The sequence below is a fragment of the Saimiri boliviensis genome, chromosome 2 (genome assembly GCF_048565385.1).
Source record: "Saimiri boliviensis isolate mSaiBol1 chromosome 2, mSaiBol1.pri, whole genome shotgun sequence".
Lineage (NCBI taxonomy): Eukaryota > Metazoa > Chordata > Mammalia > Primates > Cebidae > Saimiri > Saimiri boliviensis.
Genome location: NC_133450.1, coordinates 113,421,016 through 113,442,193, shown reverse-complemented (window position 1 = coordinate 113,442,193; position 21,178 = coordinate 113,421,016). Strand labels below are relative to the sequence as shown.

Below are 21,178 nucleotides of genomic sequence, written 5' to 3'. Positions count from 1 at the left end.
ATATGAATAAATCAATTAAAGGTGGGAATCAAAACTAAAATCTTTTTTTCTGGTCTTAGACAATTATATAGAATTAAATTTGCAAATGACAAATATCCTGCCCTTAGGATAGGCAAAGTGTAGCCTTCCTAGACCATTTACCTCTTGTGACTCATTTGTTTTAGTTTAATGTACTCTGTAATTTTCCTTTTCAGCTACAGGCCTTTGGAATTTACCTTAACAAAATAAAATCACGTTTTACCAAGATGACTAAAGTCTTCACTCACCAAGGAAAAGTGGCTCTGTATGGCAAGCTGGTGCAGTCAGCTCAGGTAATTTGAGACAATTAACATCATAGAAAGAAAGAGATACCAAAAATACTTTATAGTGGTTATAGAATATGAAGAATCTTCCTTAGAAGACATGTGAATAAGACTTGGGCAGAAACTTAAGAGGTAAGGTTTAATTGTCAAAAGTGGCCAATCCTGGCATCTTAATGAATACTGGAATATAATTACCAGTGTGGATCTATGTCTCATCTTAAATACTATTATCCATCATACATACTGAAATAAAATACATAGGATTCTGGTCTCCCATTGCTAAGGACTATACCATAGTATTATCTTCTTCATAGTCCATACCTAGCTCTTTATGTATATACATGTGTTTAAAGTAGCATTTCCCAAAATAATTAGCTTTTTTAAAAGGCTCTGGATAAAAAAACTTTGCACCAGGTGTGGTGGCTCACACCTGTAATCCCAGCACTTTGGGAGGCTGAGACAGGCAGATCACAAGGTCAGGAGTTTGAGACCAGCCTGACCAACATGGCAAATCCTCATCTCTACTAAAAATACAAAAATTAGCCAGGCATGGTGGTGTGCACCTGTAATCCCAGCTACTCGGGAGGCCGAGGCAGGAGAATCACTTGACCCGAGGGGCAGAGGTTGCAGTGAGCTGAGATTGCACCACTGCACTGCAGCCTGGGCAACAGAGTGAGACAAGTGAGACTCTGTCTCAAAAAAAAAAACCAAAAAAAAAAAAAAACTTCCCAGTGGCAGATAAGTTTGGAAATGCTGCAAGCAATATGCCCTTTCAGAGAAATACAAATTTTTTTAAGTCAAAACATAAATGGTAAATTCTTTTTGACCAGTGTTTCCCATGTTTAGTTCATCATAGAAATATTTTTAATAGATATTAATATATTATATTCCATGGAACACATATAGAAATGCTAAAATAAAGTACCAAAATTAGTTTTATGTCAATATACTTTTTATAGGATTTTATTTTTTAATGAAATATTTTATTAAATTTATAAAATAAACTTATTTTCCAGAGTTCTTTTGACTAAAACTTATTTTAATAAAATTTACTTTTGTTTTTTAAGTTCCAACTTAAAGCTTTGACTTTAATTTTAAGATTTACCTGTTCATGGGCCGGGCGCGGTGGCTCAAGCCTGTAATCCCAGCACTTTGGGAGGCCGAGGCGGGTGGATCACGAGGTCAAGAGATCAAGACCATCCTGGTCAACATGGTGAAACCCTGTCTCTACTAAAAATACAAAAAATTAGCTGGGCGTGGTCGCGCGTGCCTGTAATCCCAGCTACTCAGGAGGCTGAGGCAGGAGAATTGCCTGAAGCCAGGAGGCGGAGGTTGCGGTGAGCCGAGATCGCGCCATTGCACTCCAGCCTGGGTAACAAGAGCAAAACTCCGTCTCAAAAAAAAAAAAAAAAAAAAAAAAAATTTACCTGTTCATGATCCTGATAGAGCAATTATGTGAGCAGTTTGAACCATTTGTAATACTTTGGAGGTTTAACTTGACAGTCTATAATCTTTTGTATTTAGAATGAGAGGGAGAAACTTCAGACAAAGATACATGAGATGGATAAAATACTTAAGAAGATCGATAACTGTCTCACTGAGGTGGAAATAGGTAAAGTATTTTAAATTCTTTTCCAAAAGAAAATTTAATTTTATATAAATGCTTTTCTACAGTAGAGTGTTGGTGTCACTCTACTGAAGACTTGTATTAGCAGCTTGAGATATTAAATGAGAGCAAATTGGCTGGGTGTGGTAGCTTATGCCTGTAATCTCAGCACTTTGGGAGGCCAAAGCAGGCAGATCACCTGATGTCAGAAGTACAAGACCAGCCTGGCCAACATGGTGAAACCCCATCTCTACTAAAAATACAAAATTAACTCTGGGTGGTGGTGCCTGCCTATAATCCCAGCCACTCAGGAGGCTGAAACAGGAGAATTGCTTGAACCCAGAGAATTGCTTGAACCCGGGATGCAGAGGTTGCAGTGAGCTATGGGTTGCAGTGAGCTGAGATTGTGCCACTGCACTCCAGCCTGGGCAACAGAGCAAGACTCCATCTGAATGAATGAATAAATGCAAATTAAAGTTCCTTTACTATAGTCATCTGTAATACAGTCAACAAGAGCTGCTCAAGATAACCTAGATTAATTTTGTGTGTTTTTGTTTTGTTTTGCTTTATTTTCTGAGACAGAATCTTACTCTGTCACCAGGCTAGAGTACAGTGGTGTGATCTCCCCACACTGCAACCTCCACCTCTCGGGTTCAAGTGATTTTCCTGCCTCAGCCTCCCAAGTAGCTGGGACTACAGGCGTCCGCCACCATGCCTGGCTAATTTTTGTATTTTTAATGCAGCTAGGGTTTCACTATGTTGGCCAGGATGGTCTCGATCTCCTGACCTCATGATCTCCCTCACCTCAACCTCCCAAAGTGCGGGGATTATAGGCGTGAGCCACCATGCCCAGCCAGTTTTGTGTTTTTTAACAGATAAATTTATCTCAGTTTGAAAACTGTCTATCCTTTCAGTTTGGCCTTTCAGAAGCCCAAGTTGTTAGTGTTACTCTGAAACTCCTTTCTCAAAAAAAAAAAATCACGTAATTCTGCTTAGTCATCACATTTTGTTCTTCCTAGTCCTTAGCCATTTTGACCTCTTTCAGAATTTGACATTAATGAATGTTTTTTTTTTGCCTGAAACATTCATCCCCTTAACCTGTGTGATAGTATACTACCCTGACTCAGTTGTTGTCTCCTGGCTGCTGCATCCAACTTCTCTGTTGGCCTATTTTTTTTTTTTTTTTTTTTTAAGGTGGAGTCTCGTTCAGTCGCCCAGTCTGGAGTGCAGTGGCATGATCTCCAGCTCACTGCATCCTCCGCCTCTCAGGATTAAGCGATTTTCCCACCTCAGCCTCTTCAGTAGCTGGGGTTACAGGCACCTGCCGTTGAGCCCGGCTACTTTTTGTATTTTTGTAGAGATAGGGTTTCATCATGTTGGCCAGCCAGGTCTTGAGCTGCTGACCTCAGGTGATCTGCCTGCCTTGGCCTCTCAAAGTGCTGGGATTACAGGCATGAGCCACTGTACCTGGCAGCCTCTCTTTCTCTAACTGACCCTTTGTGGGATTTAAATTTTATCATCTATTATTTTCTATATTATCTCTCCCAGTGCTTTCGTCTGCCTTAATAATTATGTGACTGATTCCCAAATTCAGTTAAATCTCCAAGCATTTGTTGAGCATCTACTGCTTGCCAGATACTGTGCTTAGTATTAGAAAAGAAATAAAAATATTTAAGACACAAATTATGCCCTAAAGTAGCTTGTAATCATTTCAGGTGAGGACATCTTTAGCCTCTCATTCTTGAGTTCCAGGCTTAATTTCTAGCTTCCTTCTGAACCTCTATGCAGAGGTATCCTTAAGCTCCTTAAACTCTGTGAATAAAATGAAATGTATTAGCCTGGCAACATAATGAGACTCTATTTCTACAAAAAAAAAAAAAAAAAGTTAGCTCAGCATGGTAGCACATGCCTGTAATCCTAGCTACTTGGGAGGCTGAGGTGGAAAGATCTCTTGAGCCCAGGAGGTCAAGGCTACAGTGAGCCAGGATCACACCACTGCACTCCAGCCTGTGCAACAGAGCAAACTAAATAAGTAAATACATTTAAATGTATTATCTTCTCCCAGCTCCAAAATAAATCCAAAAATTTGTTCTCTCTTAACGATGTTTATCATCTTTATAGTAGTCACAATTCTTACACATTATAAGAGGCTCAATACTTTCATTGTCTTTGATGCTCTCTTAACAAGTCCTGTCACAGCAGCAGCTTCAGCATCTCATGTGTTTTTTTCCCTTTCGCATTAAGGCTCTCATTAATTCTGACATGTGCAATTTCAGTCTTCTAACTCATCTTTATACATTTTTACCATTATTCTGCCTCCTTTTAGTCCAACCTGCACGTTCCTGCCAAATTAATAATAATGAAAGACAGTTTTCATTAATGTTACTCCTCTGAAAAACTTCTGTCCTTCCATTTATTACAAAATAAAATCCAAACTTAACTCTCTGTGGTTGGCTTCAAGAAAAAAGAAGGCTCGGTGCAGTGGCTCAAGCTTGTAATCTCAGGAGTTTGAGACCAGCCTGACCAACATGGTGAAACCCCGTCTCTACTAAAAATACAAAAATTAGCTAGGTGTGGTGGTGTGAGCCTGTAGTGCCAGCTACTCAGGAGGCTGAGGCAGAAGAATCGCCTGAACTCAGGAGGCGGAGGTTACAGTGAGCCGAGATCACACCACTGCACTCCGGCCTGGGTGACAGAGTAGGACTCCGTCTCAAAAAAGAAAAAGTCCAAACTTCTGAGCTGGGCATTTCATGTTCTCTACAGTTGTATTCAAATTTACGTGGTTTGTTACTACTCCCATGCACATCTTAAATTCCAATCAAACATTGCTGTTTTTATGCAGTTCTGCCACTTTTTTGAGACAGATTCTCTGTCACTCAGGCCAGTGGTGTGATCTTTACTCACTGCAACCTCTGCCTCCTGGGTTCAAGTGATTTCTTGTGCCTCAGCCTCCCAAGTAGCTGAGATTATAGCATGCATCACCGCCCCCAGCTAATTTTTGTATTTTTAGTAGAGATGGGGTTTCACCATATTGGCCAGGCTGGTGTCGAACTCCTAGCCTCAAGTGATTGCCCACCTCAGCCTCCCAAAGTGCTTGGATTACAGACATAAGCCACTATGCCCGCCTTTTTTTTTTTTTTTTTTTTAAAGAGACAGAGTCTCACTCTGCTGCTTAGGCTGGAGCGTAATGGCGTGATCATAGCTCACTGCAGCTTCAAACTCCTGGGCTCAAGGAATCCTCCCTCCTTAGTAGTTGAGACAACAGGTACACACCACTAGCCTGACCATTTCTACCACTTTTGTTTTTGCTACTACATTCTCTTCTGTTTTTTCACCAAAAGAAATAGTCTATATTCCGCCGGGCGCGGTGGCTCAAGCCTGTAATCCCAGCACTTTGGGAGGCCGAGGCGGGTGGATCACGAGGTCGAGAGATCGAGACCATCCTGGTCAACATGGTGAAACCCCGTCTCTACTAAAAGTGCAAAAAATTAGCTGGGCATGGTGGCACGTGCCTGTAATCCCAGCTACTCAGGAGGCTGAGGCAGGAGAATTCCCTGAGCCCAGGAGGCGGAGGTTGCGGTGAGCCGAGATCGCGCCATTGCACTCCAGCCTGGGTAACAAGGGCGAAACTCCATCTCAAAAAAAAAAAAAAAAAAGAAAAAAAGAAATAGTCTATATTCCTTGAGCTCCCATGGCTATTTTGTTAGTAATTTTTTTTTTTTTTTTTTTTTTTTTTTTAGATGACCATTCGTCTGGATTTGTTAGTACTTTTTATATCACTCATCAATCACATCATATACTTGTATTATAGTTATTTGGATAGTTTTTCTTCCTGATTAAATTATGATTTCTATGGAGTGAAGAATTAGCTCTTTTTCTGCATATCCTTCAGAGTCTCTAGTTTCATACAGAATAAGTGCCTAGTACATGTTTTTGGCACTGAATTGACAATGAGTACATGAATTCCATGGTCTAAACTTCATCCCTTTGTTGACTACCTTACTTTTTCTTTCACAGAAAAAGAAAATAGAAGCCATCAAACTGGAACCTCTAAACTCCCTACTACTAAAGAAACAATCTCTTGTTGTTTAGTAAACTGTTTTTGACTGAATTATTTTTTTCCCTTATTTTGTTTTCTGTTTTACTTATTTTTTATTGAGTTATTCTAACACATGTTGTCTACTTTAGAAACTAAGAATTCGGAGGATGAAGAGAAAGTTTTTGACTGAATAGTTCTATTTTTTCCTTATTTTTTACTGAATTATTGTAACACGTGTTGTCTACTTTAGAAACTAAGAATTTGGAGGATGAACAGAAAGACAATCTTGTGGAAGAATGGGATTCTGAAATGAGAACTGCAGAGAAAGGTAAATGAAGTAGTTAAGGAGATAAATGGGGGGTGGGGGAAGCCCTTCTGTTCTGAGTTTGTTTATATACTTAGATGAGATTAAGTCAGATAGACTTTTTAGTAAAACACATAATTTTTTGGGCAACATTCTAATGTGTTTGTTATTTTTTTTCTTTTTTTTCTTTTTCCAAAGAACTGGAACAGCTGAAAACTGAGGAAGAGGAGTTTCAAAGGTCAGCCTTCAATCCAACTGTCAGAAAATATAATATCAAACTACAGAAGGCTAGATGACTTCTTGCTTCCAGGGACTGACAGGACTGGGGACATGAGTCTTGACAGGCTGACTCAGGGCTTCTCCACTTTGAATGGAACCCTAGAGTCCATCTTTGTCAACAATAGTTTTGAAGCACTTATTGTTTACAGGGCATTTATCTAAAACAGTGTTTCTAAAGCTTGAAAACTACCAGTATCCTTTTTGTTTAATAAATATAAAAATAAACAAGTGTAAAATGAAGTATACTTTCTTAGGCCTATGACTCTTACTCAGCTATCAGTCTAAAATCAAGTAAATAGAAATAATGACTAAATCTCTAAATTTCTAGTTGACAACATTGATTTGACAAGGGATAGTGTTTGGCTGAAATTAACTGTGACATGTCTCAGTTTTAAGGTAGATCTTATGATCTACATTATGCTTATATCTTTATATTTTTGCTTTTTATCAAAAATAAAAATACCTTCATGGATCCTAATTTGAAACACAATGATTTATGCATTTCTCAGGTAGATTAATGCTTATTTAAAAAAAAAAAGAATGCAGAAATGGATGCCATACACCTAACATTATTACCTCAGTGGGGAGTCATGTAGCATGTGACTTCTTATCATAAACCTTTTATATTGATAGTTTGAATTCTCTAAGAAAAGACTTATCTCTCTGTGAATACCTGCTTTTTTTTACAGAAATCTCTTAGAACTGGAGGTACAAAAAGAGCAGACCCTTGTTCAAATAGACTTTATGCAAAAACAAACAAATAGAACTGAAGAGCTACTGGATCAGTTGAGGTAAGGAAATGCAAGTGTCATTTGTTTGTGTTTTAATCTGTACCTTGTGGTTGTCTGAAACCACTGGAGCAGTTGATGTATTTTTAATGTGTTGCTGTTTTTAACCTATACAGTGCAGTCTCAAAAAGAGTCTGTACTCAGCAGTAAGCTGAAAATAGAGTAGAAGAACTATGGACTTACAATTTTTCAGTATTTTACATCGTTCATTGCCTAGACTTGGTGTTTCTCCGATACACAACTCAAAATTGGGTTCTTCTTTCAAAAGCTTAAGTTTGGACATTGAATATTTGAATTGAAATATTGATTGTCTCCCAATCAGTGGAAATATTGATTGTCTCCCAATCAGTGGAAAAACATTAGCAGCTGCTATTGGTACTGTTTGGGTGGTATCAGAAGTTTGGTTTTATCTTGTTTCCAAAAATGCTTTTTAAAAATCTTGTTTATCTCTCTTCAGCTTGTCTGAGTGGGATGTTGTTGAGTGGAGTGATGATCAAGCTGTATTCACCTTTGTTTATGACTCGATAGAACTCACCATTACCTTTGGAGAGTCAGTTGGTAAGGAGCCAAAGTGAGATAATTCTCTACAGAAAAATTAATGGCTATACTAACTAAAGATTCAAATCTTTATTTTGCTATACTGATAACTATTGACTTGATGAGAGCACTGCTGAAAGTCTTAGAAGAGTCATCTTTAGTGATAGCAGAATTTTATTTTGTAAAGAAAATAAGCCGGGCATGGTGACTCAAGCCTGTAATCCCAGCACTTTGGGAGGCCGAGGCGGGTGGATCACAAGGTCAAGAAATCGAGACCATCCTGGTCAACATGATGAAACCCCGTCTCTACTAAAAATACAAAAAAACCTAGCTGGGCATGGTGGCACGTGCCTGTAATCCCAGCTACTCAGGAGGCTGAGGCAGGAGAATTGCCTGAACCCAGGAGGTGGAGGTCACGGTGAGCCGAGATCGTGCCATTGCACTCCAGCCTGGGTAACAAGAGCGAAACTCTGTCTCAAAAAAAAAAAAAAGAAAGAAAAAAGAAAAGAAAAATGCAGTTAGTCAGAGTTGCCCTTTTTTGAATTACATTAAATGATAAAAATTTTGCTATCCAAATAATGGATAAACATGCTACTTATTTCCAATTAACTGTGAGCTTCTTTCTTTTTTTTTTTTTTTTTTTTTTGAGACAGAGTGTCGCTCTTGTTACCCAGGCTGGAGTGCAATGGCACGATCTCGGCTCACCACAACCTCCGCCTCCTGGGTTCAAGCAATTCTCCTGCCTCAGCCTCCTGAGTAGCTGGGACTACAGGCACGTGCCACCATGCCCAGCTAATTTTTTGTATTTTTAGTAGAGACGGGGTTTCACCACATTGACCAGGATGGTCTCGAACTCTCGACCTCGTGATCCACCCGCCTCGGCCTCCCAAAGTGCTGGGAATACAGGCTTGAGCCACCGCGCCCGGCGAGCTTCTTTCTTTTAATCTCCATCTATTGTTATAGAGAATAGAATAATTTACTCTAATGGCTATGGCTAGTGTTTCTTCTTTTTTTTTCTTTTTTCTTTTTCTTTTTTTTGACTTAAGAGTGAAGCCCTAACAAGTTATTTGGAAGTTGTGTGTATAGGTGGGTTTTTCATTTAAAAAGATGAAATCACCATATAGGGTAGAAATCACTATATGGTAACTGGACAGAGGCCCAGCTGTTTTGTTGGAGTGTCCTAATTGTCAAGTGTCTTTTCTCTTTAACCAATCAGCTTCAAGTGGCCAACCAGGGACAAACATGGCTGTTTTAGAATTTAGGATCTTCACAATCTCTGGGCCTCTAAAACTGATTCTCCTTAAAAGTTTCTTTTCTCAATGACTAGCATTACCTTCTGTCCAGGTTCAAAATTAAAACTTAGGAGTCACTCTATACCTCTTTCTCCCTCGATGTACATATTCAAATCATCAGTAAGATATACTGTGGGGTTTTTTTGTTTTTTGGTTTTTTTTTTGAGACAGAGTCTCACTTATTCTGCCACCTAGGCTGGAGTGCACTAGTGCAATCTCTGCTCACTGCAATCTCTCCTTCCGGTCCAAGGGATTCTTCTGCCTCAGCCTCCCAAATAGCTGGGATTACAGGTATGTGCCACCACGCCTGGCTAATTTTTGTATTTTTTGTGGAGATGGGGTTTCACCATGTTAGCCAGGCTGGTCTTGAACTCCTGACCTCAAGTGATTCTCCCAACTTGGCCTCCTAAAGTGCTAGGATTACAGCACCCAACCTACTGGTTAAATTTCCTAATATTCATCCACTGTTTTTCATCTGTTCTGTCAATAATCATCTTTAACCTAGATGACTGCAGTAACATTCCAACTGGACTTTATGGATCTTCTCCTTCTCTTCCCTGAAGTTATGAAGCTATAGTGATTATTGAAAATTTGACTATGCACCTATTACTCTTAGGCTAATGATCAGAGTATTTGATCTAGCACAGGCGTCCCCAAACTACAGCCCGCAGGCCACATGCGGCCCCCTGAGGCCATTTATCCAGCCCCCCGCCACACTTCAGGACGGGGCACCTCTTTCATTGGTGGTCAGTGAGAGGAGCACAGTATGTGGCGGCCCTCCAGCAGTCTGAGGGACAGTGAACTGGCCCCCTGTGTAAAAAGTCTGGGGACACCTGATCTAGCCTATGAAGCCCTGCCTGAATTGAATTTTTCTCCTTTTCCTATCTCATACTACCTTCCTACCTCTGCATGTTTTGGCCACAGTAGACTTCTTTTATTTCCTTAAATGATTGTGGTCTTTCCTGCTCAGTCGTATTCATCCTATCTCAACACCTTCATGCTGTTGTTTCTTTTATTTATTTATTTATTTATCTTATTATTCTTTTTAATTTTTTTAAATTTCATTTTAGGTTTTGGGGTGCATGTGAAGAACATGCAAGATTGTTGCATAGGTACACACTGGCAGTGTGATTTGCTGCCTTCCTCCCCTTCACCTATATCTGGCATTTCTCCCCTTGCTATCTCTCCCCAAATCCCCACCCCGCATCATGCTGTTGTTTCTTATGCCTAAGAGCTCTTTTCCCCTGCTTCACTAATGAACTCCTACTAATAATTGTAAGAGCTCAGCTCTCAGTGATCACTTTCTTTTTTTTTTTTTTTTTTTTGAGACGAAATCTCGCTCTATCAACAGGCTGGAATGCTGTGGCACAATTTCAGCTCACTTCAGCCTCTGCCTCCTGAGTTAAAGTGATTCTCCTGCCTCAGCCTCCCAAGTAGCTAGGACTACAGGCACACACCACCACACTTAGCTAATTTTTATTTTTATTTATTTATTTTTTTTTTTAATTTTTTTTTTTTTTGAGACGGAGTTTTGCTCTTGTTACCCAGGCTGGAGTGCAATGGCGCGATCTCGGCTCACCGCAACCTCCGCCTCCTGGGTTCAAGCAATTCTCCTGCCTCAGCCTCCTGACTAGCTGGGATTACAGGCACGCGCCACCATGCCCAGATAATTTTTTGTATTTTTAGTAGAGACGGGGTTTCACCATGTTGACCAGGATGGTCTCGATCTCTCAACCTCGTGATCCGCCCACCTCAGCTTCCTAAAGTGCTGGGATTTCAGGCATGAGCCACCTCACCCAGCCTCACTGATCACTTTCTCACCCTTCTATTATATGTTCTCCTTGTGTCCTGTGGTTTTCCTTAATAGTTCTTATTAGATTATAGTTATAGCTTATTATATAGTTATAGCTTATTATATAGCTTATTATATAGTTATATAACTTATTATAGTTATATATAGCTTATATATATTATATATATAAGCTATATATAATATATATATAAGCTATATATATAATATAAGTTATATATATAAAATATATATAAGCTATATATAATATATATAAGCTATATATATAATATATAAGCTATATATATATAATATATATATAAGCTATATATATAATATATAAGCTATATATATAAGCTATATATATATAGCTTATATAGTTATAGCTTATTATATAGTTATAGCTTATTAGATTATAGTTCTGTGTTTATTAGTGCAGTTATCTGTATGTCTCCCTTAATTGTAAGCTTCTTGAGGGCACAGGTTGAGTATATCTGCTTTTCTCATGGTGTCCCCGGTGCCTAACACATAGAAAATATTTAACAAAGCATTCAACAAATAGAAAAGAATCAATTTAAGAGACAGAGATAACCCTAGTCTGGAGGAGTGAGCAGCTATCTCAGCTACCCAAAACATAGCAATGCTAAAAGCATAACTCATTTTTACTGTATTTATACAAGGAGTATAGGTATAGGGAAGTTATAGCCTTTTTAAAAAAAATATGCAATTCCTAAAAAATAAATTTATCTTTGCACAGATGTTAGGGGTTAAGAGAGGAGGCCAGCCGGGCGCGGTGGCTCAAGCCTGTAATCCCAGCACTTTGGGAGGCTGAGGCGGGTGGATCACGAGGTCGACAGATCGAGACCATCCCGGTCAACATGGTGAAACCCCGTCTCTACTAAAAATACAAAAAATTAGCTGGGCATGGTGGCACGTGCCTGTAATCCCAGCTACTCAGGAGGCTGAGGCAGGAGAATTGCCTGAGCCCAGGAGGCGGAGGTTGCGGTGAGCCGAGATCGCGCCATTGCACTCCAGCCTGGGTAACAAGAGCGAAACTCCGTCTCAAAAGAAAAAAAAAAAAAAAAAAGAGAGGAGGCCTTAACAAATATAGCTGTGTACTACGTATTAAATTTCCTTGAAAGACCTACCAATCAGTGTAGTTGAACAGTCTCAGAAGAGCCTTTATGATATACAGAGAATAATAATTCAAGGATAAACCTTCAACTTCCTGTGGAAAAAACTATGCTACACAGAAGGAATAGGTATCTAAAGTACTGTGTTTTATGTGGCTTCAAATCAGGTAGTTAAAAAGAAAAAAAAACATCAATCATGTAGCATTATTCTGGTTCTTTCTAGTTGGTCTCCCTTTCCTGGACAACCGTTACGTAAGGAAGATTATTGATGTGAATTTTCAATCTCTGTTAGACGGTAAGTTGAAAACATTTAAGCCTCTAAAAATTGTTGGGGCCGGGGACTGTGGCTCATGCCTGTAATCCCAGCACTTGGGGAGGCCAAGGCGGGCAGATCATGTGGGGTCAGGAGTTCAAGACCAGCCTGGCTAACATGGTGAAACCCCGTCTCTACTAAAAATACAAAAACTATCTGGGCCTGGTGGTGCCTGCCTGTAGCCCCAGCTACTCTGGAGGCTGAGGCAGGAGAATTGGTTGAACCAAGGAGGTGGAGGTTGCAGTGAGCCAAGATTACACCACTGCACTCCAGCCTGGCGACATAGTAAGACCCTATGTCTCAAAAATAAAAAAAAAATCAAAATTAAATAAAATAAAAATTCGTTGGGCCATGTACAGTGCCTCACATCTATAATTGCAGCACTCTGGGAGGCCAAAGTGGGCAGATCATTTGAGCTCAGGACTTTGAGACCAGCCTAGGTAACATAGCAAGACCCTGTTTCTACAACAATAAAAATGAGGTTTTTTTTTTTTTTTTTTTTTTTTTTTTAATTAAAAAATAAATTTGGGCCGGGCGCGGTGGCTCAAGCCTGTAATCCCAGCACTTTGGGAGGCCAAGGCGGGTGGATCACGAGGTCAAGAGATCGAGACCATCCTGGTCAACATGGTGAAACCCCGTCTCTACTAAAAATACAAAAAAAATTAGCTGGGCATGGTGGCACGTGCCTGTAATCCCAGCTACTCAGGAGGCTGAGGCAGGAGAATTGCCTGAACCCAGGAGGCGGAGGTTGTGGTGAGCCAAGATCGTGCCATTGCACTCCAGCCTGGGTAACAAGAGCGAAACTCTGTCTCAAAAAATAAATAAATAAATAAATAAATAAATTTGGCCAGGTGCTATGGGTCACACCTATAATCCCAGCACTTTTCTTTTTTTTTTTTTTTTTTTTTTTTTGTTTTGTTTTGTTTTGTTTTTTTTTGAGACAGAGTTTCGCTCTTGTTACCCAGGCTGGAGTGCAATGGCGCGATCTCGGCTCACCGCAACCTCCGCCTCCTGGGCTCAGGCAATTCTCCTGCCTCAGCCTCCTGAGTAGCTGGGATTACAGGCACGTGCCACCATGCCCAGCTAATTTTTTGTATTTTTAGTAGAGACGGGGTTTCACCATGTTGACCAGGATGGTCTCGATCTCTCGACCTCGTGATCCACCCGCCTCGGCCTCCCAAAGTGCTGGGATTACAGGCTTGAGCCACCGTGCCCGGCCCAATCCCAGCACTTTTCGAGGCTGAGGTAGGCGGATCACCTGAGGTCAGGAGTTGGAGACCATCCTGGCCAGCATGGTGAAACCCTGTAAAAATACAAAAATTAGCCAGGTGTGGTGGTGAATGCCTATAGTCCCAGCTACTTGAGAGGGTGACGCAGGAGAATCCCTTGAACCTGGGAGGTGGAGGTTGCAGTGAGCCAAGATTCCACAACTGCACTCCAGCCTGAGCTACAGAGTGAGATTCCATCTCAAAATAAATAAATAAATAAAAATTTATTTATTGGTGATACACAGGTATAAAGTGCTCCTTGAGAACTCTTTAACAAAGTACGTTAAAGATAAGCAACAATGGCCGGGTGGGGTGGCTCACGCCTGTAATCCCAACTACTGAGGAGGCTGAGGCAAGAGAATTGCTTGAACCTGGGAGGCGGAGGTTGCAGTGAGCCGAGATTGCGCCATTGCACTCCACCCTGGGTGACAGAGTGAGACTCTGTCTCAAAAAAAAAAAAAAAGAAAGAAAGAAAAAATAGGAGAGGGCCGGGCGCGGTGGCTCAAGCCTGTAATCCCAGCACTTTGGGAGGCCGAGGCGGGTGGATCACGAGGTCGAGAGATCGAGACCAACCTGGTCAACATGGTGAAACCCCGTCTCTACTAAAAATACAAAAAATTAGCTGGGCATGGTGGTGCGTGCCTATAATCCCAGCTACTCAGGAGGCTGAGGCAGGAGAATTGCCTGAACCCAGGAGGCGGAGGTTGCGGTGAGCCGAGATCACGCCATTGCACTCCAGCCTGGGTAACAAGAGCGAAACTCCGTCTCAAAAAAAAGAAAAAATAGGAGAGAATACTTAGGTACCTGGTAGTTTGAGAGTATTTCTAGCTTATATATTAGGGTATTTTTTGCTTATATAAAATATGTGAATCATGAGTAATAACCTGCTCTTGCGTTTTTTTCCCTCCCCAGAGGATGAAGCTCCTCCTTCCTCCCTTTTAGTTCATAAGCTTATTTTCCAGTACATTGAGGAAAAGGAATCCTGGAAGAAGACATGTGCAACACAGCATCAAGTACCCAAGGTAAAGTCTGAAGTATTTAAAGGAAAATTTGTATTAGCTTTCCAAAAAAAAAAGCAGAATTGAAACTTTACATATATAATAGTAAATGATAAATGTATTCAATTGTTTAACTTGTTTGAATTCTTTATAAGTGAGCCACTAAGCATTGAAATGTTTTCATAATTTCATTGGATTTTTATTTCCATTTTTTCTAGATGCTTCAAGAATTCTCACTGGTAGTGAACCACTGCAGACTCCTTGGAGAGGAGATTGAGTATTTAAAGACATGGGGACCAAATTATAACCTAATGAACATAGATGTTAATAATATTGAGTAAGTGTAGTAGTTCCTAAGGACTGCCATGACAGAGTACTACAAATTGGGTACCTTAAACAGCAGGAATGTATTGTCTTATGGTTCTAGAGGCTGGAAGTCTGAGATCAAGGTATAAGCAGTGGTGTTCTTTCTGAGGGCTGTTAGAAGGAATCTTCCATACCTTCTCCCAGTTCCCAATGTCTGGTGATTTGCTGGCAATCTTTGGCATTCCTTGGCTTGTAAATGCATAAACTTGATCTCTGCCTTCATCTTCACATGGTGTTCTTTCATTGTGCATGTCTGCATTCACATTCCTCACCCCCCTGACTTTTTTTTTTTTTTTTTTTTTTTTTTTGAGACAGAGTCTTGCTTTGTTGACCTTGTTCTGTCACCCTGGGTAGAGTGTAATGTCATGGTCTCCTGTCATACTGCAACCTCCATCTGCTAGATACAAGTGATTCTCCTGCCTCAGCCTCCAGAGTAGCTGGGATTACAGGCACCAGCCACCACACCTGGCTAATTTTTGTATTTTTAGTAGAGATGGGGTTACACCATGTTGGCCAGGCTGGTCTCAAACTCCTGACCACATGATCTGCCTACCTCTGTCTCCCAAAGTGCTGGATTACAGGTGTGAGCCACCGCGCGACCAGCCCACATTTCCCCTTTTTATAAGGACACTAGACATAGGGTGATTAGGGGCCCACCTTACTCTAGTAGGACTTCATGTTAACATATTACTTGTGTAGTGTCCCAATTTCCAAATACGGTCACATTCTGAGGTATTAGGGGTTTGGAATTCAACATATGAATTTTGGGGAATACAGTTCAACCCAACAGTAAGTACTTGGTCAACAGTTTATTAAGTGAATATATGTATGTGTATATATATATATATATATATATATATATATATATATATATTCATTTTATTTAATAAAAAAATATAATAATATATACATATATTTTGAGTCAGAATCTCACTCTGTCACCCAGGCAGGAGTGCAATGGCGTAATCTTCAGCTCATAGTAACCTCCACCTTCCAGGTTCAAGCGATTCTGCCTCAGCCTCCCAACTAGCTGGGATTACAGGCTCCCACCACCATGCCCAGCTAATTTTTGTATTTTTAGTACAGACAGGGTTTCACTGTTACACAATATTGGCCAGCCTGGTGTCTTAGCCAGGCTGGTCTCGAACTCCTGACCTCATTATCTGCCCACCTCAGCCTCCCAAAGTACTGGGATTACAGGCATGAGCCACCGTGCCTCGCCTTAAATGAATATATTAGTGCATTTCATGACTAGCAATGAAAAAGCAGTCATTATAATACCTTGTTCCAGGTGTTTTGCCTTTGCTCACTAGATGAGGATAAGAAATAATGGGCCAGGCTGGGCACGGTGGCTCAAGCCTGTAATCCCAGCACTTTGGGAGGCCGAGGCCGGTGGATCACAAGGTCGAGAGATCGAGACCAACCTGGTCAATATAGTGAAACCCCGTCTCTACTAAAAATACAAAAAATTAGCTGGGCATGGTGGCGCGTGCCTATAATCCCAGCTACTCAGGAGGCTGAGGCAGGAGAATTGCCTGAACCCAGGAGGTGGAGGTTGCGGTGAGCCGAGATCACGCCATTGCACTCCAGCCTGGGTAACAAGAGTGAAACTCTGTCTCAAAAAAAAAAAAGAAAAGAAATAATGGGCCAGTCATGGTGGCCCACACCTGTAATCCCAGCACTTTGGGAGGCCAAGGTGGGCTAAATTGCTTGAGGCCAGGAGTTTGAGACCAGCCTAGCCAACATGGTGAAATCCTTGGTTTTTGGCAGGGCTCAGTAGCTCACGCCTGTAATCCCAGCACTTTGGGAGGTGAGGCAGGTGGATCATTTGAGGTCGGGAGTTCGAGACAATGTGGCCAACAAGGTGAAACCCCATCTCTACTAACAATACAAAAATTAGCTGGGCGTGATGTCGCACACCTGTAATCTTAGCTATCGGGAGAATCGCTAGAACCTGGGAGGTAGAGGTTGCTATGACCTAAGATAGGTGACACAGCAAGACTTCATCTCAACAAAAAAGAAATTGTGTTTCATGCTATGATTGTATTGCATTTTTAATTATGGATTTTGTCTTTTACAGATTGAGACTTTTATTCTCTAGCTCTGCAGCATTTGCAAAGTTTGAAATAACTTTGTTTCTATCAGCCCATTATCCATCTGTACCATTACCTTTCACCATTCGGAATCATATTGGGAACACTAGGTAAGTAAAGGGCCAACAGGCTGAGACACTGGACTACTTTTTAATGTTGTTTATTTTATTTGAAAGATTCCTCAAAATGGTCAGCAAATCAGTGGATCATAGTGGAGCTAAAAGTCAGTTCTTTGACTTCATTTTGAATAATTTTTTTCTTAAAGTCAGTTACCTTCATTACTATCTCCAGTGGATGCTGGAGACCATTGGTCTTTTCTTTTATACCTGCTTCACTTTTTGAACACGCCAACCTAAAACATGAATCAAGAAGGAAAAAATTCAATGTAAGAGTAGTACAGATTATATGTAAACAAATTTTATGGCCTTAAAAAGAGTTAGGGCTAGATATGATGGCTCACGCCTGTAAGCCCAGCACTTTAGGAGGCCAAGGTGGGCGGATCACTTGAGCTTAGGAGTTCCAGACCAGCCTGGCCAATACGGTGAAACACTGTCTCTACTAAACATACATAAATTAGCTGGGTGTGGTGGTGAGCACCTTTAGTCCCACTAATCCTGAGGCTGAGTTAGGAGGATTGCTTGAGCCTGGGAGGTAGAGATTGCCATCAGCCAGGATCATGCCACTGTCTCAAAACAAAACAGAGTCTGTGGAACCAGACCTAAAAATGTCTCATTCCTCCTAGGCTGTGATGTATTTTGTGACTTTTTAGACACACTGCTGACAAATTGGAAGATAGCAGAGTTAAAAATGTGCTCACCTAGGCCAGGTGCAGTGGCTCACGCCTGTAATCCCAGCCCTTTGGGAGGCTGAGGCAGGCAGATCATGAGGTCAGCAGTTTGAGAACAGCCGGGCCAACATTTGAAACCCTGTATCTACTAAATATACAAAAAACAGACCGAGGTGAGTGATCACTTGAGGTCAGGTGTTCAAGACCAGCCTGGCCAACATGATGAAACCTTGTCTCTCCTAAAAATACAAAAATTGGTTGGGTGTGATGATGGGAGCCTATAGTCCCAGCTACTAGGGAGGCTGAGGCAGGAGAATCACTTGAACCTAGGAGGCAGAGGTTGCGGTGAGCCGGGGTCACACCACTGCAGTCCAGACTGAGACTGGGCAACAGAGTGAGACTCTGTCTTTAAAAAAAAAAAAAATACAGGCCGGGCGCAGTGGCTCAAGCCTGTAATCCCAGCACTTTGGGAGGCTGAGGTGGGTGGATCACGAGGTCAAGAGATCGAGACCATCCTGGTCAACATGGTGAAACCCCCTCTCTAGTAAAAATACTAAAAATTAGCTGGGCATGGTGGCGTGTGCCTGTAATCCCAGCTACTCAGGAGGCTGAGATAGGAGAATTTCCTGAACCCAGGAGGCGGAGGTTGCGGTGAGCCGAGATCGCGCCATTGCACTCCAGCCTGGGTAACAAGAGCGAAACTCCGTCTCAAAAAAAAAAAAAGGAAAAAAAAAAGAAAAATTGATGAACCTTTGTTCTTTACAGCCAAGATGATATTGCTACCATTCTATCTAAAGTGCCCCTGGAGAACAACTACCTGAAGAATGTAGTCAAGCAAATTTACCAAGATCTGCTTCAGGACTGCCACTTCTACCACTAGACGCTTGGACCACCATTAGAACAACCCAGCGGAATGTCGTCGATACTATGTCAGGATGCCATTGCTCTGTAGCCTTTGTCTTTAGGTCATTACAAGCTGAGTAAAATTCCTTCTGATGATGTTATAGTTAATCTGTATGCTTTTTAGATCTTTGCGGAATGATGGTGATGAAGACTGGATTGATGAAAGGCCTGTTACCAACTTATTCATCTTTGTACCAAAGGTTTAAGTAATAGGACACTGAGGAAAAATTTCTCCTAACTAAGCTAGTGCTTTCTGCTTTAGTACAGGCCCTAAGGGTTAACTTTTAAGTATAAGAGGAAGTGTCACCATGGACAAAAACATTAGCTAGCCGGGCGCGGTGGCTCACACCTGTAATCCCAGCACTTTGGGAGGCCGAGGCGGGTGGATCACAGGTCAAGAGATCGAGACCATCCTGGTCAACATCATGAAACCCCATCTCTACTAAAAATAAAAAAAATTAGCTCAGCATGGTGGTGCGTGCCTGTAATCTCAGCTACTCAGGAGGCTGAGGCAGGAAAATTGCCTGAACCCAGGAGGTGGAGGTTGCGGTGAGCCGAGATCGCGCCATTGCACTCCAGCCTGGGTAACAAGAGCGAAACTCGGTCTCAAAAAAAAAAAAAAAAAAAAATGGCCCTTTTCCCACAAAATTTCTTTTTTTTTTCCCCCACACTAAAACAAAAAGAGAGAAAGCAGTAGCCCTCAGCCATAAATCCCATAGATAGAACTATTTTTAAGTAGCCTGGCTTCTGCCTAGCCATTATTTCTTCAGTAGAGATGTTATCTGTCTACAAACTATTCATCTTTTTTCTCCATTACTAAAATGCTATTAACAGAAAGCAGGGCCAGGCGTGGTGGGTGGCTCACACCTGCAATCCCAGCAGTTTGGGAGGCCAAGGTAGGCAGATACCTTGAGTCCAGGAGTTCGAGACCAGCCTGGGCAACATGGCGAAACCCCACCTCTACAAAAAAATACAAAAATTAGTCAGGCATGGTGGCTCGCATCTGTGGTCCCAGCTACTTGGGAGTTTAAGGCAGAAGGATCACTTGAGCCCAGGAGTAAGAGTTTGCAGTGAGCCAAGACCATGCCACTGCGCTCCAGCCTAGGCAACAGATCAAGACCATGTCTCAAAAAACAAAGAGAAAGCAGTAGCACTCCAGCTATTGAAATGGTTGCCATTTTTTTGAGGGCCTTGCTTTCTATTCTTTGGTGTCTATTAATGTTTTCTTAATAAGTATGGTTTTTCTAGGGAAAGTGAATTCATTTTTGTCTAGTATATATATGTAAATGTATTAATGTTGTTTTTGTGTTTGTGATGTAATAAGGAGATGTATATAGAAATTCATTGAGATATATAGATACTCATCTGCATAGCCAGTTTCCGTCTTTCTGAGGAATGTTTTACAGCAAAATTTTATATTTTCTTTTATTACATAATGCTACATCCAACAATATTACATCCAAATGACTAGTTTTATTAATTTCTAGCAGTGATAGACTTACTATTGCTGTTGTTTTCTGATGCCTACCCTTGTTATACATATTGTTAAATGACCAATATTATGTATGAAGTAGACTAAAAAAATTTTACTCAAACTTCAGTCATATCATAATTATGATAATTTTGATTTGCATTCTTAAACTAATTTGTCTCAGAATTTTGCTTTATGCTTTAGGATCAGTTTAAAGTCCTGTGGGTCCCATAAATGTTATTGTCCATCTTTCTGAGCTATACATCAAAAGACACCTAAGTTTCAAAAGTCAACACAAAACTCATTTGCCATAAAAATCAAGATACAGATGTTCCATAAATTCCTTGAAAAACTTTAAAGTCATCAGTATGGTCTGTTTCCCTTGAAACTTAAGTTAGCTTTCTTATTTGAGTTGTTTTATTTATTTTGTTAGTCTGAAAAGTAAAGATTTTGTTTTATGCAATTTAGTAACCTGCAACAACCAGCACTAAGAATGATTTGGCTTGTAGTAACGGTCTGTGTTTTTGGGGATTTGGAGTACGTAATTGTAATATTTACTTAGTTATGTGTTTTTCTTTGTTCAAGGTATTGGCTAGTTTCATGAATTTTTTGGAAGTTTTTCTTTCATTGGTTAGAAAGCAGATTACCTTTTACACTATTAAAATAAGTCTATTACTTGAAATCTTTTGTGAGTAGTGTTTCTTTATAAAGAGTATTTTAGCATTTATCCAATAGACCTTTGAAGATATACCAAAGAAACCTTCCTTTAGGGACACCCACCTATTTCAAAACTGAGTTTAGGTAAAGTGTAATGGCTCACACCTGTAATGCCAGCACTTTGGGAGGCCAAGTTGAGCAGGTAGCTTGAGGCCAGGAGTTCAAATCCAGCCCAGGCAACATAGCAAGACCC

The 21,178-nt window shown here is 40.8% G+C and overlaps 1 protein-coding gene across 5 annotated transcripts in view; it reads left to right on the top strand.

The window, feature by feature from the left end:
- The window catches only part of KNL1 (kinetochore scaffold 1), a 79,943-nt gene extending 60,464 nt beyond the window's left edge, over window positions 1–19,479 (top strand). For all 5 annotated transcript variants that reach the window (XM_074394088.1, XM_074394089.1, XM_074394087.1 and 2 more), the window contains 11 exons: window positions 195–311; window positions 1,827–1,914; window positions 6,198–6,275; window positions 6,450–6,489; window positions 7,220–7,321; window positions 7,776–7,876; window positions 12,293–12,364; window positions 14,563–14,672; window positions 14,867–14,985; window positions 17,095–17,217; window positions 18,660–19,479. In XM_074394088.1, coding sequence (XP_074250189.1) covers window positions 195–311; window positions 1,827–1,914; window positions 6,198–6,275; window positions 6,450–6,489; window positions 7,220–7,321; window positions 7,776–7,876; window positions 12,293–12,364; window positions 14,563–14,672; window positions 14,867–14,985; window positions 17,095–17,217; window positions 18,660–18,774 — 1,065 coding nt within the window. In that variant the 3' untranslated portion in view covers window positions 18,775–19,479. The remainder of the gene's footprint in view (window positions 1–194; window positions 312–1,826; window positions 1,915–6,197; window positions 6,276–6,449; window positions 6,490–7,219; window positions 7,322–7,775; window positions 7,877–12,292; window positions 12,365–14,562; window positions 14,673–14,866; window positions 14,986–17,094; window positions 17,218–18,659) is intronic.
- Window positions 19,480–21,178: the final 1,699 nt, after the last annotated feature.